The 22,374-nt window shown below is 47.5% G+C and overlaps 1 protein-coding gene across 1 annotated transcript in view; it reads right to left on the bottom strand.

Annotated features, from left to right (window-relative positions):
- The window catches only part of DNAH14 (dynein axonemal heavy chain 14), a 1,144,348-nt gene that overhangs the window by 232,569 nt on the left and 889,405 nt on the right, over window positions 1-22,374 (bottom strand). The window contains exons 66-68 of the mRNA XM_078647362.1: window positions 15,060-15,200; window positions 14,250-14,465; window positions 3,802-4,032 (exon numbers count right to left, since the gene is read on the bottom strand). Coding sequence (XP_078503488.1) covers window positions 3,802-4,032; window positions 14,250-14,465; window positions 15,060-15,200 — 588 coding nt within the window. The remainder of the gene's footprint in view (window positions 1-3,801; window positions 4,033-14,249; window positions 14,466-15,059; window positions 15,201-22,374) is intronic.

Here is a 22,374-nt window from a genome sequence, read left to right as displayed (position 1 = left end):
GTGCGTCTGGGCGACTTCTCGGCGAACTTCCGGAAGGTACAATGCGGGGTCCCTCAGGGTTCCTCTCTCTCCCCCCTTTTATTTAATTTGTATATTGCCCCTCTTATTTTTGCCCTCCAACAAATGGAGGTCTCCGTCTACAATTATGCGGATGACCTTCAGCTTATTTTTAATTTGTCCCCATCCCCTGATTCTATGTTTAAGTTTCAGTCTGTTATGATTTTTATCCGGGACTGGATGAATTACAACCACCTGAAGTTAAACCCAGACAAAAATGAGCTGGTTTTGACAGGTGGTTGCTCCAGTCCCTGGACCCCTCTTTTTTGGCCCCCTTCCCTGGGTCCCCTCCCCTCTCCATCTTCCTCTGTGAAAACTCTTGGGATTAAGTTGAACGACCAACTCACTCTGCACTCTCAGGTTAGTTCAGTGGTGTCCTCCTCCTTCCTTTCACTTCGCACTATCCGTAAAGTTTCTAGTTTTTTTTCATTTTCTGCTTTAAAACTCATAGTCCTAGCTATGGTAATCTCTTGCCTTGATTATGGTAACGCACTATATTGTGGTATGCCCGATTACAGTCTGCGGCGATTACAGCTGGTCCAAAACCAGGCCGCTCGCCTGGTTTATAATTTTGCCAAGTTCCATCATGTCACCCCTCTCCTTAAGTCCTTGCACTGGCTCCCTATTCGAGAGCAAGTACAGTTCAAGATGGGCTGTATCACCTTTCAGGCTCAGATTGACGCAGCCCGTGCCTTCATTTCTTCGGAAATTAAAATCTATGCCCCCGTCAGGGAGCTGCGCTCTTCCTCCCAGCATCGGTTGGCAGTTCCCCGCTCTAGGCGAAAAAAATGGGGAGGGCACTAAATTTTCTACACTTGCCCCGGTTTTCTGGAACTCTCTCCCTGCCCATCTCAGATCCTCCACTCAATATTCCCATTTTCGAAAGGCGTTAAAATGTTTTCTCTTGGCACAAGCCTTTCCACTGTAATTGTTTTGTTCTGCCTCTCCCCCCTTGACTTTTGTTCCCTGGATTCTGTACACTATAGCGCCATGAAACCGCCAGGTGTACGTGCGCTTTATAAATGTTTTAAACTCAAACTCAAACTCACAGCAGTGAGACCGTCCTGATCACTGCCACAGATGACATGTGAACTCTTCTCAACTGTGAAGAAACGGTGGCCCTCATCCTCTTTGATCTTTCTGCTGTGTTCGACACCGTCTCCCACAATACCTTCCTCGACAGACTCTACAACATCGTTATACAGCAAACCGCCCTCAAGTGGATCACCTACTGCCTCCCTTCATGTCCACACCCCAGTCCATCATATGCTGCGTACTGCAAGGATCAATGCTCAGCCCCATCCTATTCTACATCTACATGACCTTCCTCTGAGACATTGTCAGATTCCAAAGACTCAACTTAATCTTCTATGCCGACAGCACTCAACTAATGCTCTCACTTTATCACCCCTCCAATTCCAAAACCAACTTCTGCTTACTGTGTCCAACGTAGGCAAATGTTTGAGAGATAACTGTTTCAAACATAACTCTGGCAAAACAGAAGTACTGATTTTCGGAAAGAACACCTCTGTATGGGACCACAGCTGGTGGCCAGCAGCACTTGGACCTGCTCCCACACCAACCAGCCGTGCTCCGAACCTACGCTTTATCCTCGACAGCCAACTAACCATGAAATGACAAATCGTCGCAGCCGCATCCTCCTGCCTCCACACTCTCCACATGCTCTGCAGAATTTTCAGATGTATCCCAATCAACACCAGAAATATCGTCACTCAGGCCCTCATCACCAGCCGCCTTGACTGCGGCAATGCTCTCTATGCTGGAATCTCCTCAAAAGACTCCAGGTCATAGAGAAGACTGCAGCCAGACTCATTCTGGACCTCCCAAAAAAGACCCACATCACCCCACACCTCAGAAACCTCCACTGGCTCCCCATCCAGAAGAGATGCCTGTACCAGATCCTCACACATGCCTACAAAGCTTTCTACGACCAACAACCATCCTACATCAACCGGTGACTGAACTTCTATCTGCCCGCAAGACACCTGCGCTCCACCTCAGTCACTCTCACACACACCCCCGGATTCGTCGCAGCTGGGGCCTCTCCTTCTCCTACATTGCCACCAAGACCTGGAACGACCTGCCCCTCCACCTCTGAACATTACCTTTCCTGGCAGACTTCAGAAAGAAGTTTAAGACCTGGCTTTTGACAGAGACATGGCACCCTCAGTGCCCAGATACCCTTAAGGGTGACAGTACTACGCTTTACAAATGACGGACTCATGATTGAAAGCTGCGTAGAGGTCTAGAAGGATCAGGGCTGCTGATTCTGCTCTGTCTAGGAGGGTACGAATGTCGTCGGTGGCAGCTATCTGGGCGGTCGCGGTGCTATGTTTGGCACGGAAACCGGATTGAGAGGTGTCGAACAGGTTGTTTCTCTCCAGGTGTTCGGTGAGCTGACGGTTGATGACCTTCTCGAGATTTTTTGTGGGGAATGGAAGCAGCGAGATGGGGCAGTAGCTCTTGAGTTTGTTTGAGTCTGCAGAGGGTTACTTGAAGAAGGGTCTGACTTCTGCGTACTTCCATACGTCGGGGTAGGTGGCTGTGGTGACGGATTTGTTTAAAACGGTGGTGAGTTGGCAGCTGATTTTCTTGCTTCCAAGGCTGAAGAGGCGGTGGTGGCAGGGGTCAGTGGGTGCACCTGTATGGATAGAGTTCATGATGGCTGTGATGTTCTGTGTGGTGAGCTGTTCCCATGAGGTGAGCAGAAGGTCAGGGTGGTGTCTGTTGCTGTGGGGGAGGCTGGTGAGGTCGGTGGGTTGGGGTTCAAAGTTCATGTAGATGGCAGATGTCTTGTTCTATTGGAAGTTCTTCATGCATGATTTCACCAGAAACTGTTTACTCTTGAGTTGAGTTCAACAGAGCAAAGGCAACTACTCCAGCCAACCAAAGTGGTAAGTAAACATGTCTCCTTCATTACTTTGTTTACCACTTACATCTTTACAAACCAAAAATGTAGTACCTAATCAAATAGAAAAATGTTAAACATTTTACTGTATTCCACTATATTAAAGGAGGCCTGTTCTTCTGTGTCCAGCTCAGACATGCTGCAGTAAGTCTAATTGTACAATCATACAAAGTCAAGAAACAATTGTTCTTTAGCCTGTGGAGCTTACCAAAAGAGATGCTGGAGTATTCTGAAGTCTTATAAATGGCTGTACACTTCTCAGAAGTGTGTGAAAAGAGTTCTTGAAGGACTGAGCATCTTTTGTGGGTGAATGGGGAGAATGCATTGGTTGTCTTGGGTAAGACATGAACACAAATATGCTCTTTGGGTTGGAAAAAGTGATTGTGAGACTCAGGGAGGAAAGAGTTAAGCTCTGATTCAGATGAATTGCCATGGGCACAAGTCCCTCTACAAGTTGACCTTTGACCAACAACACTACCATAAGTGGCACACAATCACTACAAGTTCAGGGCTAAAGGTCGATCCCTGTACAAAAAGGAATTAGCAAAAGGATTGCAACTATGAGTTGTGTGATAATTATCACGCTTTCACATTTTCTTAGGATCGATTCCCAAAAAGCAAACCTGTCAAAATATATCGGGAGAAAAGGGCTGGAATAAAGGCAGCACATTAAAGCTAAAGTAAAATGAGTAAGTGGTACTGCAGACATAAGGGATATGGTGGGCACTCATTAAAATAAGGAAGCAAAGAATGAAGAGTGAGAGTTTTCAAGTTTAAAAATACATTTAAAAAGATGACAGCCATTGTGATCTTACCTGTAACAAAACAGGTTCCCCAAAACGGATAGCATTTTCCACCGTCTTCATGAAGCTCGTATCAGACGCCTGCACGTGGTGAAGCTTCTCACCTTCCATCTGGCATATCCATTTAAAGGCTTGGCTATGAGGATCGATGAGTAGTGGCCAACGCTGGCCATTCTTCACCAGGATGGCGTTCTCAGTAGAATACTGATCTGGTGGTAACCTTTCATTCTGCCACTTACGGACCTTGGCAATGTAGAGCAAGTTACAAAAGCATTACATCCTAAACTCTTTTTTACACAAGCCTAAACTGAATTGGCTTTCTATGCCTCTCTTACAATTAGGTATAATATCCACGTAACACAAATTTCTTTTATGAACAAAATGTTTTTTTCTCCATCCTCTGGGGTTGTTGTCCTATTTTCGGAGTACTATACCACACCGATGCCATAATACGTAAACCACATTACTAAAATGGTGCCCTACTTTTATAGCTGGTCAAACACAATCTACATCATTGAATCCAAATGACAAAAATAATAAAAGTTTAAGCAACACTTTACGGTGAGAAACTGAACATTATTAATTCCCGAACTGTCATATTGCACAAAGATCTTCTCTAAAGCTCATTAACTATACCTCTATCAAATGCTAAGATTTACACTCAATTTGCACAAGAACCCATGTCTGATTGTGTTTTCTCATCTTATCAATCATATCTAGTTGTTGGCCTGTAGGATCCACTATAGATTGCCACCTTGTCAAATTTATAAAGATGTTAGCTCCATATATTGCTCAAAATATGATAGTCTCAAGTAATAATTCTATACCAGTAGCCAAAATCTCTACAAATGGGAAAAAGCTATTTTTAGGTCTTTACTGAAAAAACCTTCTTTTGGTGAAAACGATCCAAAAATCTTCAGATCCAGTCTCTTGCCCTTAACCTTTTCTAAATGTTAGAGAAAAATATGTTTCTAAACATACAGGACTTTGATGAGGGACATGGTCTACTAGACTCTTTCCAACATTGCTTTAGATCAGATAGAAGAATGGTGCCTTGGACCGTAACTTACAGTTCTTGGCATGAGGTGGGTGGTTGAAGTGGCAAGGCTCTAGTTATTTTGGACCTATCAGCTGTATTAAGTATAATCAAGGATTCCTGATTAAAAGTACAACTTGAGGCAGTCAGTTTTGATTGCCAGATGATTAAATGGCTGCAATGTATTCTGATCAACCAAAACCAGTCAGTCGGTCACTCCACCTTTGTATCTTGCCTGCAAAAAATGAGCTCAGATATGCCCAAGGTTTGAATTTTTCACTGTTTCTGTTTAACATCTAAATGTGACTCCTCGCATAGTTTTTGTCCAAAGCAAGGGACTACTTTTACATGCATGCTGATGACCCTCCGCTGATTTTTAGCCTGCATCAACATTCAAAAAGGTCTCAAAACACAGAGAGTCACCACCATTAAATGTCAGAGATTCTGGCCTACATCTGATGAACCCCACAAAAATGAGGTTATGGCTACATTCTCTACTTCCACAACCTAGGAAAAGTAAGCTTAGCTAACAGTCATGGGCCCTTGCAAAGTTGGTGCACAACTTAGGCCTCTATATTGTGCAAAACCTCTTAATAGATATCCAAATGGCTAAGACATCAAGTATGTTTTCCACCTTAATCTTTTTATTCAACAGACAATTCATAGGCTCTATAGGTCTCTATAATTACCTCGTTAGTAATTCAGCACGTACATTTTGCAAAAAAATAAAGCCTAAAACACTCTGCACAACCAGCTAATACTACATTTTAATTGGACAATGAAATGTAAACGATTGTTTTGAAATTCTTTGTATGTGAAAATATATATATATTTTTTTAACATATTTTATTGACTTTTTCTGGTACCATTTGGGCTGCAGCCCGACATATACGAATTGAAGACCGGATAATGTCAAAGTACCAAGCTTGTAAACAACATTATCTACAGTTGCATATATAACAACAACAACAAGAACTTTGCGAAGACATTTCCATTCCACTTAAGGGTGTGTTTGAGTACCTGTGTTAGTAACAATGAAAAATACAATGAGCAGCGTGTTGTGGCCAGGGACGTATGAGGCAAATTATTCATCAAGGTGTCTGAGAGGGAAGGGGGAGGTTGATACCTCGATATGTAGCCCAGTGAGACCATATTTTTCTATGCTTCTGAGGGCAGCCCGCGCCTCGAAGACCACAATCTCTGCACCCATGCATCTGTCCAATTCCTTTCATCATTTCCCTAACGTCGGGGGGAGGTCCCTTTTCACAGCTGATCGATATTGCGCTTAGCAATAGTGAGGGCCAGGAAAAGAAGATGTTGCTTATATCAATTTCCCCCTATGACGTCAGTGCTGTGGAGTAGGAACAATCTAGGGTTGTGTGGGAGATCCCAGGACAACACCTCTGTTAGACAAGCCGAGACTTTACACCAAAAGGACAGTATAGCTGTACAACTTCATACCTTGTGTATAAACGTCTCCTCCTCTTTTTCACACTGTAAGCACTGTGGAGATGGAATAACCCCCATCCTCCAGAGACGTGTATAATAAACTCGATGGACGTATTTGAATTGAATGAGACTGTATCTAGAGGACACTGGCACGCCCCGGAGACTAACAATGACCTCAGCCCAGTCATCGTCAGTTAAGTCTAGGATATCGTCTTGCCTCGCACTTCTGGTCTTGTGTAAGGTTGTAGTGGAGTGTGTTGTCAACGTCTGGTAGATCTTTTGGATTTTATGGGCTCCTAAGTCACCCATGAGGAGGCGGCACTCCAGGAAGTGAAACTCTGGAAGACTGTCCAAGGTGAGAAGCATGGGGGTGAGAGCAGACGCAGCTGAAGGTATTCGTAGAATTGCGTTTTATGGAGTTGGAATTATTCCTGCAGCTGTTGGAAGGACTTTAAGGTAGTGCCCCTCATAACATCCCCAAGACTGGATATGCTGACCAGGTCCCACTGGCGGAACCCATTTAAGGCTGCCACCTGCGCAGGTAGGTGCCATGCCATAAGGGCATTGCCTGGGTCAGGCGCCCAAGCCACCCCATTCGCTGAACGGTATACAGTCAAAGCCGAATCGTTGTTCTACTAGCATGAGGTAGGAAATCGAGGCTCTGTGCACTGTATAGTACCCAAAGAAGGGGGCTCCTTCCATCGCTGCACGTTCCAATGCAAACGCCGGATCCATTGGTGTATTTTACCACCATTCATTAATGACCAATTAGTGAGAGGCCGCATAGTACGAGTACACGTCTTCCGCCGCGATGCTGCCGCAAGAAATATATTGCGCCCAGATCTGTAGCGCCACCCCGAAACACCCCCCCAACCCGCCCCACAGGAACTAATTGTGTATGGCATTTATTTGCGCAAATCATGATTGCGGTATGTGGTACGGGACATTTGTAGCCGATAAAGCACTCTGGAGAGAGAGACCATCTTAAAAATCGCTGAACGCCTGTACATGATAGAAGTAGAGATGACCATATTGTTGTCTCATGTCGGAGGCCGGCAAGAAGTTGACGGCCATGTTAATGTTGCGCGTCCATGAAATCTTTGGACAAGGAGACATAAAGATACCCAAATACTGGAATCCCTCCATCACAGGCGTTTGCTGGGCCTCCCATGTACCTCTACCCTGATGACCACATATTGGAAACAACACAGACATAGAGGGGTTGGTATAGAGCCTGGTGGTCTGGCCGAAGACTCGGAGGATCTGTAGGATACGTGGTCCTGAAATCCATGGGTCTGTCATGAAGAACAGGACATCGTCCGCATATAGCGCAATGCGGTCGGGTTACGACTGTGGCCATTCAATACCCCGAAGCACTGGATCCCATCGAACCCATACCACCAGGGGCTCCACAGCTGCGGCAAATAAGAGTGAGGACAAGGGGCAGCCATGCCTTGTGCCGCGACTGATGGAAAAAGGGGCCGAACGATGACCCACGATATGCACTGAGGCAACTGGTTCCGTATAGAGTAGGCAAATGTATGCCAGGAAGTGCTGGCCAAAATTAACCACTTCCAAGAGCTGGAAGAGATATTCCCAACTGAGAGAATCAAATGCATTATCAATATCAGTAAGAAGTATTGCTGAGGGGCGTCCAAACTCTGGAGCAAATGCCAATAGCGTTATGAACACGGTGAATGTTGTGGCGGGTGGCTCGGTGTGGCATAAAGCCAGATTGGTCTAATTGGATCAGATCCTGTATACAGGTCTGTAGGCGATCGGCTAGTACCTTACCCAATAATTTAGGCTCAAAATTAATTAGGGAGATAGGACGGTATGAGGATAGGTCTACCGGTGGGTGGCCGGGCTTTAAGATAAGGACAATCTCGGCCTGTAGCTAGTCCCGGGGTAGTATTTGCCGTTCAAGGGCATCTTGCATTGCCTCCAACAAGGGTGGGCCCAGTTTGGACATGTATGATTGGAGGAACTCCATGGGAAACCCACTGGGACAGAGGACCTGCCCCGGTTACATCACAGCCAACGCCGCCGTTAAGTCATAAACTGTAATGGGAGCATCGAGTTGGTCTTTCATCTGATCTGTTACTCTCGGGGGGAATATCCCGAATGGAACTCTGCAATAAGGGCCTCTGAGAGCTGTTCCTACTGTGTATATAGTGTGGAGAAGTATCATGCAAATTCAGCAACAACCTCCTCTGGGGAGGTATGTAAGACACCCTCTGTTCCTCGGATAGTTGGAACGGTGGCCGGGGACCTCTCAGCTTGGCACAGTCTATGTAACATTCTGCTTGATTTGTCCCCCACGGGTATATTCGGTGTTGTGACGCTAGCCAGATTTCCTTCGCCTCGTCCATGAGATGTTGTTGTATCTGCTGTTTTGTAAGAAGTAAATTATGCTGGAGGGAGGGGCTGGGATTATGCATGTTTTGTGTTTCTAGAGATGTATGCTAGGCCTACAGCTCAGCGTGCTGGGTGGAGTGCTTACATTTCTCATTTGCACGGTAGCTAATGTCCACCCCCCCAGGATTGTGGGTTTTAAGGCTTCCCAAAGGGTTTCTTTGGATGGGGCTGAGCAGGCGTTCATATCCAGATACTCCCGGATGGCCGTGGCAAGTGACTCGTGATAATTGGGGTCCCAAAGGTGCCATGGAGACATTTGCCACCTAAAGGGAGGTTTTTGAAAGTGTAGGAGAAGTTTTACCTTGACCGGAGAATGATCTGACAGCCCCCTGGGGAGATGGGAGACCTGTAAAATCTGTAGATATAGTTACATGGCATGAACATATAATCTAGCCGGGACAGAGATCCATGGATGCGGACATATATGTATAGCTTATCTTGGTGTGGTGATATTCACGCCATATGTCTGACTACCCCAGTGTGCCGGCGAGTAGGGACAATTTAGATACAGCTGTGGAAGGGCCAAAACGGACCTGCGCCTTCTATCAAGTGGCAACATGATATCATTCCAGTCCCCTCCCAGAAGAGTTATACCGTCCGGAAGTTCACTCCACAGATGGGTGATGTTGTCAACAAAAGTGGTCCCTAGAGGCGGGGCGCATAAATGCTACCAAAGTTAATGTCTTCTCCGTAAATTGTACCAGACAGGAGAACATACCTACCCCCCAGTATCCACCCAATGTTTTGCATGGATGAAGGGAACACGGCGGTGGATGAGAATAGCTGCCCCTTGGGACCCTCTCGTAAATCCAGCATGGTATATTAAATTATATCCAAACCTGGCCAAGCAGGGAGCCTTATTACTCAATAGATGAGTCTCCTGCAGGAGAAAAATGTCAGCTCCGTACTGCTTGGCATGTCGAAGGATGGCACCCCGTTTCATTTTGTTGAGTAACCCCCGGACATTCCAAGTTACCACGGTCAGGTCACCCAAAGGGGAAACAGTCGCCTGAGTAGCCATGTATTATTTGTAGAAGTATCGTTGGCAACAAGCTTAGCGAAAAATGGATTGCATGTCTGCGCATGTGTAAAAACGAAACTTAATGTAACAATGAACCCCAAAAAAACTCCCATCCATCCTCCCCACTTCCCGATACTGCCAAGAACAAGGAGCATCTGTCGCAGTGAAGGCGCCCTAGAACCCCAAACAAGGAGCCCAGGGTCCCTCCTCCAATGGTTCCCAACATTTCCCTTAAACATCAACATTGGGGTACAAGTGTTTGGGGCTGGTCAGCCAAGTTGCGTTTTGTCCACTCCTACTGGTGCCGAATAAGTGGAGCATTTCCAAATGACGGACAGTCAGCAGGGACCAAACTATGATATTTTAGTCATTGGAGTATTCAAGATGCCCGCTCAGGGGTGGAGGAGCGAAGTTCGGATCCAGATCGGTGTCTAAGCTTCGATTTTGTCCTTCAAGATCGGTTTCGCTGCGAGCCTCTGGTGGTGTCAGACTCTAGTGGCAGTGGGGAGTGAGGTTTCAGGTATGCTTGTTCGCCGGTCCAAGCGAAGACAGCTTCAGGCGTGTCAAAAAAATAAGACTTAGAGATTTACACAGCATGTAACCTAGTGGGATAGAGCAGCATATATGAGATGTTAAGATCTCGCAGTCCCCGTTTTGCTGCTGTGAAGGACTGTTGTTGTTGTTGCACTAGGCGTGTGTAGTCCGGGAATATCATTCTCGACTGGGAGTCAAAGATGAGTTTGTCCTTGTGTGATCTAGTGAATTGCAACACTGCATCTCTGTCTGCATAGTTAGGTAAATTGGCCATAACTGGACTTGTGCTTTCCTCTGGGGGAGGGGTTTCTTGTCGGCGCCTAGTGGGCTCTCTCAACTACGAAGCATGTGGATAACATATCATCCAGTAGGAGATCTTTGAGCCACTGGGTGAGGAAGCAGTTCATGGAGTTACCCTCGCAACCCTCCGGGAAGCCGGCAAAACGAAAGTTGTTGGGTCTGGAGCAGCCCTCAGCGTCTTTCACCCAGGAGGCCAGCTTCTGCGAAATCACTGTAAGCTTATTGACGCGCTGTTGTAAGGTGGTCACCATATCTTCAATGGAGGACATCTGTGCCTCTGCTTTGGTAATGCGGTCCACTGCTTTTCTCAAATCCTGGCATAGAAATGAGACCTCCAACCCCACTGCACTCATTTTGGCATCCAGTGTGTCCCTGGCCTCTGTAATGGCTGCGGAAAGGGCCGCGTTGTCTGAGGCCACTTGTGGCCCCTCCTCCCGTTGTGTGGTATACTGGTGTAAGGTGCCTTTTTATGCACTCGCGCTGCCAGGCTTGTCCTTCCCCATAGTGGAGCTGCAGATTGGCCACTCCAAGGATCTCAGGGGCCTACAGCTAGGAGCTCGATGAGTCGTGCAGGGTTGTGACGACATGGGACCACCACACCAGGGGGCCCACCAAAGTCGGGGCACCACAAGCCGGCCCTCACGGAAACTAGCAGTTCCAGAGCCACAAACCGCACTGGTCCTAGCCCAGCCATTTCCGTAGTCCATAACAGCCAGCCAAGTAGGCCCGCTATTGGACCTAACTCACCGGACCACCAGCCTGCGGCGCACCCGCTGCTGCCACTCGGCATCCAGGTTGGTCACCAGGTTCTGGTAGCAATTCACGGCACTTCGTGGCCTATGGGTCGTCAGGACGTGGTGCGGGGCCGCGACCCACAGTGTAAGGAAGTGCCACTTGAGGCGATTTGCGGCACCCCGACTCCAGCAGTACTGTCCAGGCCCAGTAGTGGTGGTCACAAAGGGCCGATGCAGCCCTCAGCAGGTACGGCAAGTTCACAAGGGGAATAGGGAGGCCGCCGCTAGCATTTCAGCGCTGTGACCAAGGACCAAGGATATTCCGCAGGGCCTACCAAACACCGATCAGGCCAAGGAGCCACCAAGAGCACTCCGGTGCCCGAGGCACATGTAGTGCAGCACCACTCCAAATCGGGACAACCGCACCACTGCACCCCACAGGCCGGGCGCGCCACGCCAGCGAGGAGGCCCCGGTGCGGAGATATGGAGAGGAGGCCCAGGGGGACCGGCGTACAGCGCCACCCGTCCCCCCCTCGCCGGTCATCACCCGAATCCAGGCGGGCTCCACCACCCGAGCGGAAAGGCCGACTCAGGCCAGGAGGCCCCCGCAACCAGGGCCGCAGCCGGGGGACGGGGCAGTCATCACTACAATGAGACCAAGAGGAGGCCCGGGGAGCGAGCACCGCCAGCCACCCACACCGGGCCCCCCACACCAGCCGCACTCCTCACCTTGGGCCCAACCCGGCCCCCACGCAGCTCTCGGCGGCGCCTCGCCAGTGCAGGATAGCAGGCCAGCCATATCAGGCCCGGCCCAGTTTGGTGCCCCGGGTTAATTTGCGGTCCCTCTGATGCGGATGCGATGCACTGAGTCGGATTTAGGCAGGATTCCGTAGTAATATTGGCGTGGACGCGCAGAGCTCACTCAGAAAATATTCTTTAATCACTGATTTGTAGTGAGTGATTTCCTGCTGATATTTGCTGGTTGCCTGTGGTTGTTACTTTGTTATTTGCCTTATTAACATTACATGCACTGATCTGATACACGTCTTGGTCACACTCTGTAAAACTGCAATTAAATAAATAAATACATTTAAGGCTAGCCAAGGACCAATCCTAATTTTCTAAGGAGCCTAAATCAAACGTTCTCAGAGTGCCCAAGCCTCTTTCAACTCCCCTTTCTCCTCTTGTGCACTAATCCTGTGGGAAACAATTGCTTTTTGTCCAGTTAATACATCCTGAACATCCAGCACAAAAAAAGTCTAACAGGGAATCTAGGTTTATAAAACAGAAGTTTATATTAAGAAAAGCCAAAGGTTTGAATTAAAATCTGAGAGTCGTATCGCTTGATATTTTAATGCACTGTGCTATTGGGAATTACTTTGAAAGCTGAAAGGTTTACTTTTCAAACTTTTGCTTTGAAAAGTCACTCTTTTGGCCTTTCAATTTGAATTGAATTTCTGATCTAATACCTTAACAGATTGTCCCATCGCAATAACCTATGGAGTATGATCTAGGAGCCAACATTTCTTGCTGATCCTGAGCAAGTCTGAGAATAAGCTTGTGGGGATTTCATCCCTAAATCAATTCAGTTGTACAGAACAGGATAGGCTACAACTCATTTTCTTCACAGCCACCGACGAGTTTTACATTTTCAGCATGGTTTCTTCAAATTCTTTTCAGGGGTTATACTATTGAATATGAACACCAACAAGATTGAGATGGAAAATATTAAGGACAGCACTTTGAGGGACACAATATCAAAAGGCAAGTACATATAGGGAAGTATAGATTTACTAACTCCATATATATGTACTTTGAAGCTATATGTACAAGATAGGTGCATATATGTGGAGTTTGGTATAGAAAATCTACACTTATCCATCAATATTTTTGCCTCGATATTCTGTCCCACAAATATTGTGGGTTCGATATTCTGGGCACAGACCTTTTCAAGCATCGAGGGTCAAAGTGTCTTGACAGCAAGGGCAGGCGCGGCAGGCATAGGTAAGAGTGCTGAGGCAGGTCGGGCCCGGCGTCGACAGACGAAGCAATAGGTAAAATGAAATATAAAATTAATAAAACACTTGCCTTGCGCTCGCTGCATCGCCAACTCACCGATGCGGCGTGCGCAAGGTAAGAGGTTTTATTATTTGTTTTATATCATTTTACCTATCCCGTCGCTGTTGACACCTGCTCCCCACCCTGCCCCGCCCCACCACTCTTACCTGTGCTGGCTACGCCTGAGCTTGGGTGTATAAGAAGAAACAACACTTTCACCACCTACTAATTTTTTAAAACAAACCTTAATGATAAGGTATCTTTGTTGAAAATGGCGATCCAACAGCAACTTTTGTGCAGGAAGATATATATTTCACACATTAATGTGCATCCCACGCTGCACTCTGCAATCAATGTCAATGGGATGCAGCCCCAGAACCAAGGTATACGCAGAAACAGAAGGTATGCAAATGTCCACTAAGCATCACACACTGCTTGAACTTAATGTTTCCAAGCACAAGTTCCAAAAAATGCAGAGTAATCAGTGACCCATTCCCCCTTGTTTAGGGCTTGCTATGATGATGTATTTACCCCCAGGTTTCTTTACTTTCATCCATATCATCTCATTACACCGAAGAGCCCCAAACAGGTAAGGACTCCAAGAGATCTCAACACTCAAGATCCAGATAGGAACTCTCTGAAGTATGACCACGATATTATGCTTCAAAGGCGCAGTCTTGAATCATCACTATGCCTTCACACATGTTGTCCATCTTCAGATAACTTTTGAATGGTATTGTCTAGATATTTTCCAGATATGCTGCACCAGCAGCTGCATTCAAGCTGATCCCTAGTATGATTTATTGCACATTTAGAATATTTGGGGAAAAGTTAGTAAGCTTTCTAACAGATGGACAAAACATGTACCCCATACTTTATGATGGCTCTCACCTCATTTGCAGGCTCTCACCTCATTTGTTTTTGCCATGACCCTGGTAAGGGAATAGTCTGGTGACACAGGAACACTGTGATTGTCACAGAGCTTCAACCAATCATCCACCAACGCCTGGCGGTACCCCGCTGTAAATACCCCTCCATAGACAATGAAGGCTGCTGACACAAGTATATCTCCCACAATTCCTTTCAACCGCTGGTCCAGTTTTTCAACCGACTCCTTCCACCGTCCCTAAGAGCACAAAATCATTTTCAAAGACCAATTTGTTTACTAAGACATCTAAAATATGAATTTATGGGAGCCAACAAAATATTTGAAGCTAAGTGTTTATTTTACAAATATTGGTACCATCCATCCCATTGTTCCATTCTGATAAATATTATGGCTTCTGCTCCTTTAGAGTAATGCCATAAAGAATTAAAGTAAGGGTAAAGAAAAGAATGAGCAGTACAGACTCAGGATGGAGTCCTGGATTGATCTCCGACAGCCACTGTGGCATGCTACAAGGCCACAGTTTGAACAAAGTCGTTAATTCCATTGTTTGAGCCTGATCATCAATTTACATTCTCAGTAGTACATCACCACTTTGACAACTTCTCATTATTTTTGCAACTTTACCTCACTGGCAACTGGTGAACATTGAAAACAGTGTGGCCTACATTTTCACTATGACTGTCAAAATAGGTTACAGGAGTTTTCTTCCTCTTAAACTGAAGAATATGTACAAATTCTCATCGAACTTTCACACGAATAGCTTAAATCTCTGAAAGACACATAGTGTGTCTTTTAAGCAACATAGAAGAGTGCAATGAATAAAACGCATACCTTTTCGTCATCCAAAGCAGTGATCAAAACTGAAGCTCTCTGCAGTCGTTGAGTTGTCAGCTGTTTCCTATGCGCCAGGAGTTCTTTCTGTGCGACACTCTCTGCGTACTGTGCCTCTAAAGACTGCTGGTGTTTTTCAACCTAGAATAGAATTTGAAATCACAGATCAGTAGTTGCCTGAGAGATGCGCAGTAAGTGCCCATGTCTGCCATAATTGTTCCTGCAGGGGCACACCCAAATGTCTTTCCTTCCGCATCCACTTTTTCTGACATCGTTTTTGTTGCCTTTAGGATTTTGAGCAATTTACCACTACTAACCAGTGCTAAAGTGCATGTGCTCTCCCCTCTAAACATGGTAATATTCGCTCATACCCAATGACTTATAAGTCCATAGTAAAGTGCACCACATGCAAAGTTTGATAACATCTTTTGAGATTCAGTGAGTTTATGCTTGAATGGTCAGTTAAAGAGCTGTTACTGATTTCTTTATAATAAACCCCTGACGAAGAACATAGTTATTCGAAATGCATTGGGTTATTATATGTGTCCGCATCGAAATTTGATTGACAGCACGTGTCAATGCATAAGCCTGGATGGGCATCAGAAGGCATTTGAATATGCGTAAATAAAGCATTCTGGTCAAATTGCTGTCTCTGGAGTGATTCTATACTGATATGCAGAGATGGATTAAAATACAGTTTACTGGATGGTTCGCCGTGGATTAAATTGGATTACGATGGATGATATGGTTCACTTTGGCTTCTTTCTTCTATAAGCAGTGCAGAAGCTGGGTGCGCAAATTAAGGCACTTCTTGGCAGTATCTATGATATACTGTGGCAGGATGATACACACCGCTGTTTTGCACGCATCATTTTGGCAATTCCAACAAAAACCTTAAAGGCACAAAGGAAGGTGTGTAGTCGCTATTATATCTCCTACTTTTAGAAAGTTGGCATTTTCTTACTTTAGCCATTTGATCCCTGATGCCTGTTTCTTACCACATGTCTGAGGTGGGTGAGAGCTGGGCGTTATGTATTCCCCTAGACACCCACACACAATGGAAGCTTAGGTGTGACTTAAAAGGCCATCCTGGCAGGATGGGAGGGAGGAGCTTTGTGGAAAAGTCAGCCCATAACGCACCTGATGCCCAGGCTGCTGGCGCAGGACGCCTCTTAGTTCCCATCTTGAACAATTACCAAACAAAGAGACGGGCGCTGGAGGCAGGAAAACAAGAACAGAGTTTTATTTCTCATGAGGAGAGCCTGTCATTTCGGACACTCGCATAGTGTCTTCAGGAGGTGCTCTCTCTTGGTGCCCTCCACAACCCACACCTCAGTTTCTCTGAGGCTTCGTCTTTTATGTATGTATGTATTTTATTGCTTGTTAAGCGCAGCTGTCACCCAAAGGGCATCCTGGCGCTGAGACCGATCCAGAACCATCTATTGCATAACTACACTACCCTTGGAAACAAATGGGTCTTTAAGTCCCTTTTAAAAGTGAGTAGATCAAGGCTACTCCTCAATGTCAGAGGAAGAGTATTCCACAACTTGGCGGCCGTAAAACTAAAAGCACGTCCGCCCATCCTCACTCTATGTATCCTGGGGACCCTAACCAGGAACGCCGAGGAGGATCTCAGCGGTCTGGTAGCCTGGTACCAAGAAAAGAGACTCTGAAGGGGTAGTGGTCCCAGTCCATGCAGGGCCCTGAAGACAAGGCACGCGGCCTTGAATGCAATTCTCTGCTGGACCGGAAGCCAGTGAAGATCGGCAAGCGCTGCCGATGAAGAAGAGGAGCGCGGGCGAGACAAGGCTAATTTAGCGGCCATATTCTGAATCCTTTGGAGTTTAAGGACCAGGATCTTCGGAGCTCCCAGAAGTAGTGCGTTACAGTAGTCTAACCTACTGAGGATGGAACTACGCACTACCTCTGCTCTGGAGCCCCGGGGAAGAAGTGGCAAGATTTTCCTAAGCGCACGAAGCAGGCCCATGCATGTCGCTACCGTCCTATTTACGGAAGCATCCAGCTGCAAGTTGGGTTCGAACAGAACTCCCAAATTGCGAGCCGATTCTGCCGCCTCCACCGAACCCGGGATAAAAGATGGCCAAAAATCAACCGGTAATGTACGAGAAATTCGGTCCGAGGAGCAGTACAATACCTCCGTTTTCGACCCATTGAACTGCAATGAGTTAGCTCGCAGCCATGCTGCTGTTGCCAACATGCAGCGGTGAAAGGAGTCCCTTGATATTGTCTCCGGTCCCTCGAAAGAAAAAAGCAACTGAGTGTCATCGGCATAATTGATGACTGATATGCCGAATGACTTTATCAGTGCTACCAAGGGACGGAGATATATGTTGAATAGGATTGGGCTAATTGCCGACCCTTGAGGGACTCCTTGATTCACCAGCCGAGTGGCTGATCGAAAAGGTGGTAGTGCCACAGCTTGTTGCCTATTTTCCAAATAGGAAGTTAGCCAATTCAAAGCCAGACCACTCACTCCCGCACTCCGAAGACGGCCTAGTAGTATTTTATGGTTCACCGTGTCGAACGCGGCCGACATGTCAAGTAGCACTAAAAATGCAGACTTGCCCCTGTCGACCCGCGTTCGTAGCTCGTCCAGCACGGTGACCAAGGCAGTCTCGGTGCCGTGAGCCGGTCTGAAGCCAAATTGAACAGCATCCAGGCAGAGATTAGTTTCCAGGAAGTTGGATAAGGCCCTTGTCACCCATCTCTCAAGAATTTTTATCGCGAATGGTAATAGCGAAATCGGCCTATAATTGGCCGAGCAGAGAGGGTCCAAAGAAGCCTTTTTCAACAAAGGTGTTACAATTGCCATCTTCCAACTGTCCGGGACTGTTGCAGTTGTCAATGATTGGCAGCAGATGGAATGCAATGGGGAAAATAGCTCATCTTGGAAAGCCTTCCAGATTTTATGAGGCATTGGATCGAGCGGCGACCCAGAGGATACGCCGTTGGCCAGGGTACAGAATTCCTCCAACGAGGGAACTGGAAAGCAGGACAGCTGAGGCAAATCATTTCCGACATTTGCCCCCTCGGATCCCAGAGTATGAGAAGGCTCCGAAGAGGGGGATGTAGACGACAAAGACTGTTCAGATCTAGTAAGTCCAGTCAAGATATTCCTGATTTTCTCCTCGAATGCAAGGGCCAAAGAATCGCACAGTTCCTGCGAGGCCGGTATTGTGGGCGCCATACAAGATGGATCAGACAAACTCTTAACAAGCCTGAACAGGGTCTGTGATTTATTAGAGGCCTTCGCCAGAGTGTCTTCTAGGAACTTGGCCTTTGCACTTCTTAGCTGGGCCTTGTATTCATGCAAGGCCGCTTTATAAGCCGCCTTATCCTGTTCCCCGTAACCCCTCCTCCATGTACGCTCTGCTTGTTTGCAGCGAAGTTTATGCTGCCCTAGATCTTCACTAAACCAGGCATTTAAGCCTCGAGGTCTGTCTCTCACCTTACGTAAAGGGGTGAGTGCATCCAGAGAGGATGTGATGTAACGACAGAGAGATGTATAACTCTTGTCCACATTCTCCTCCACTGTAAACATTCCCGGTAGCAGGGCGGGTCGGCTCGATTCCCTAAGGAGACGATTCCATTGTCGGTTCAGCTTCGTACCGCCCTGTCTGCTGGGTGTCAGCGGGACAGGCAAGGTGAGAGACATAACAATCAGTGAATGATCCGTCCAAACCTGGTCCACGACCTTCTCCACCACCACCAACTTCTCCTCCGCAAATACCAAATCTAGTATGTGCCCCTTAACATGGGTGGGTTCCGAAACCAATTGAGCAAGCTGAATATTGCTGCAGGCTTGGCAGAGTTCTCGAAAAGCCAAGTCATGTGGACCAGAAGGCCACAAATTAAAATCACCCAGTACCAGAAGATTAGTATGTGAGTTGGAGAGATCGTAGATCAAGTCGACCAGAGCTTGATGGGCCACTGAGGAAGGCGAGGGTGGCCTGTAGCATAGGAGGCCTGTTGCCAAAATACCTCCTTGGGCCGCGATAGAAAAGCCCATAAGCTCAAACCCTGCTACCTTTTTAACCACCAACTCGGACAGGGAGATTGAATCTCGAAAGATATATCCTATCCCACCACCCCTACCTGAGAGTCGGGGAGTGTGCTTTATAAGGTAGCCAGGCGGGCAAGCCCAACCCAGTTCCACGCTACAGTCCATTGTAGCCCAGGTTTCGGTGAGAAATAGTATATCCAGCCGAGATGCTTCTATCAGCAGCGCGATCTCAGCATGATGCTTAACAAGGGAGCGGACATTCAGCAAGCCGCAAGACAGGGTCATTTGCGAAGATGAATTAGCCGAGTAATTCTCCCCGCCCATAATAGGCTCCAAGGACTCAGGAGCAGCGGGACACGGGTTAGCCGGATGGTAAAAGGCAAGTGCGCCAGAGGCGCCCGGGACGCGAACGGGCGCAAACGGGCTTACCTCTGGCGCACCTCCGGCGCGTCTACGGCGCGTCCGCTGCGCGTACCCGCTGCGCGTCTGCCGGCACATGTCTACTTATCTTATTACGCCACGCGGACTTCCGGCTGCTGGAGCCTCTGCCCCCAACCAATATGGCGCCTGAGAGAATCCCAAGCGTCACAACCTACTCAAGATGGCGGACGGATCACTAGGACCGGGGACCCTACTACCTAAGTCCCGCAAAGAGCGGGTGAAGGCACAATTTAACTGCAGGTAAGCCTGACTATGCCCCAGGTGACAGCACTAGCAAGCGCCCAGCGAAAAATACAGCCAAAACAGCAGCGCAGTTACAGCGGCGCAATTTTAAAATAACAATCTAAGTGCAGTTAAAATCTCTGTAATGCGCGTGGAAGCTGGAAAGATCTGAAATACGTTGTCCGGGAGCTGCTTTAATACGCTCTCCAATACGCGGACTTCCGGCTGCTGGAGCCTCTGCCCCCAACCAATATGGCGCCTGAGAGAATCCCAAGCGTCACAACCTACTTATACACATGTTTATGATGCACAAACATTCCTTATTGCAATAAAGACGCTTTGAAGTAGGAAAAAGCATGCTTGGAATCCCAGCTTCAGGCCTATTCCCATACCAGTCGCTCAGATGTCATCCTCCCCTCCTGAATGTAACAAGGGATTGTGATCTCTCAGCCGGACATTCCTACAGGACACGAGGGCAGGAGGGGATGATCAGATCAAAGGTTGGGCAGGCGATAAGATCGGGGACTTCGGCTGGTGTATCACGGTTTTGCTATGCTGGGCAGGAAAAGGGGGGAGGTGTACATCCACGAGGCTTGGTCTTAGGACTTGGGACCGGGTCGAAAGGCCAAGTACAGCTGGGGGGGGGGGCTCGTCAGCTGAGGGGAAGGGTGTTCTTGGGAGGAAATGGGGGGGTGTGGGTCAAGCAGGAGTGTTACTTCTAGAGCAGGGTCACGCAGAGGGAGAGGGTTTTATGGCTGATGCATGAGCAGTGCGCGCGGGGAGGGGTGCCGGGAACAAACGGGCAGAGAGGCCATGGTGCCTAAAATGGCTGTCGTGTACGTGTGTGCATGGGTCTATGCTGGCGGGATAACACAGTCAGTGTTTAGCGATATCCGTTCTGCTTACAACAAGGGGTACAGTGAACACAAATGAACACCGCTTATGTGCATATACATTGCCATTTTCAACAGTCGCCGCTTTTTTACATAAGCTAGTTCATTTCTATACAGTCGATACGATTGGTGGAATGCGGTACATATGATTTTACATTTGTTGGGCTATTCATACAAGTCTAGAGATCGGCATAATACTTAGTCGGGGTCAATCAAGAAAAAGGTTCCGACACATTATAGAATCAGGTTCTGACTTTCTCTCCGGTGACATCAACATACAGTAAAAAGTGCTCTAATACCTTCGGGTCTTGTCAGTGCTATAAGAGACTTTTCAAAAACTAAATACATGAGTGACCGATGAAACATTTTTGAAAGCAATACAAAAATGGTTGAGGGAGGAATTCAGTTCGATACAAGCAATTAGTCAAGGGGTGGGTAGAGAGTTCAGGAAGGGGGGTTTTCGTCACAGTGTCTTTTTAACAGCGAGCCATCACTGGTAGGCTCTGGTAGTCCGTCTTTTTTCGTTGGCGCTGTTGAGCACCGGCGGTGGAGCTATAGGTCCAGCTCGGATTCATCCTTACGCGTTGCAGGGTGCGATCAGTCCTCTGCTGTTAGATCACAGTCCTGTTTCCTAACTGATCTTCTTAGGGGTGCCTCATGCTGGGCACCTGCGTGTCTTTTCTTCTTCCGTATTCTATCTAAAAGCTGCTCTTCTTTTCTGAGTCAAAAGTTATGCGAAAAGGGTGATGTTGTTTAATAATCAAGGGAAGAGAGGGCGGAGTGGGGTCAGATCTTTGAACACACCAAGGGACCAAAGGAGCAAAGGACGACGAGCAGGCAGGCCCATCTGTCGGGCTCAAAAGGGACGGGGACTTCAGGCACGAGTGGGTCAGCAAATCGAGGGCTTCAAGGCAGCCCTTCATTCCTTTGTCTGCCGAGTTTGAGAGTGGTGCCTCGTCCCGCGTCTCGTTGCTCTGCGACTCCACCTTTGGTTGAGGTCACACGTGCTTCATGATCTGTGGCCAGGCTGTGCGTCACGTCCAGCTCCTCTCCTCCGGTGATTGTATCTTTGAATGGGTACAAAACAAGTTTTAGAAAAACTGGCAGGAGAAGACATTTATACATCTCAATTCTGTCCCCAATCCTAAGTAGGTGGGGGATATGTTCATTAGTCACAGTCAGAAGTCATCACTTATGGAGTATGTAGGAGGGCATTTCCACTGAATTCGTAAGCCTATTTGGCGTTCATTCGTGACGTACGGGGAGAGAAATCGGACTCCCATTGACAGTGTATTCTATCAAACTCGAAATCGAGTCCTTAGGTAGAGACTCGCCCTTTTTCTTTTTAACCCAAGTACTGACAATCTTACATTTCCCTTCGGGGTCGGCAAACTCTTGCAAGCAGAGGGGTTATCATCAAGAGAGGGGGGCAGAGGTTAAACATGCTTTTCTTGGGGAGCGACGGTTAATCAAGGTCATCAATTACGCTTCGGGGATAGCTGATATGGAGCTGGGGTCAATCGGGAGAAGCGAGGACGCTTTGGACAGGGAGCTGGGGTCAATCGAGGGAAGCGAGGACGCTTTGGACAGGGAGCTGGGGTCAATCGGGAGAAGCGAGGACGCTTTGGACAGGGAGCTGGGGTCAATCGAGGGAAGCGAGGACGCTTTGGACAGGGAGCTGGGGTCAATCGGGAGAAGCGAGGACGCTTTGGACATCCGCACTTAAGTGCAGAGG

This window comes from Lissotriton helveticus, chromosome 6, assembly GCF_964261635.1.
Source record: "Lissotriton helveticus chromosome 6, aLisHel1.1, whole genome shotgun sequence".
Lineage (NCBI taxonomy): Eukaryota > Metazoa > Chordata > Amphibia > Caudata > Salamandridae > Lissotriton > Lissotriton helveticus.
The sequence above is the reverse complement of the archived record's forward strand: the minus strand, read 5'-3'. Positions and strand labels throughout refer to the sequence as shown.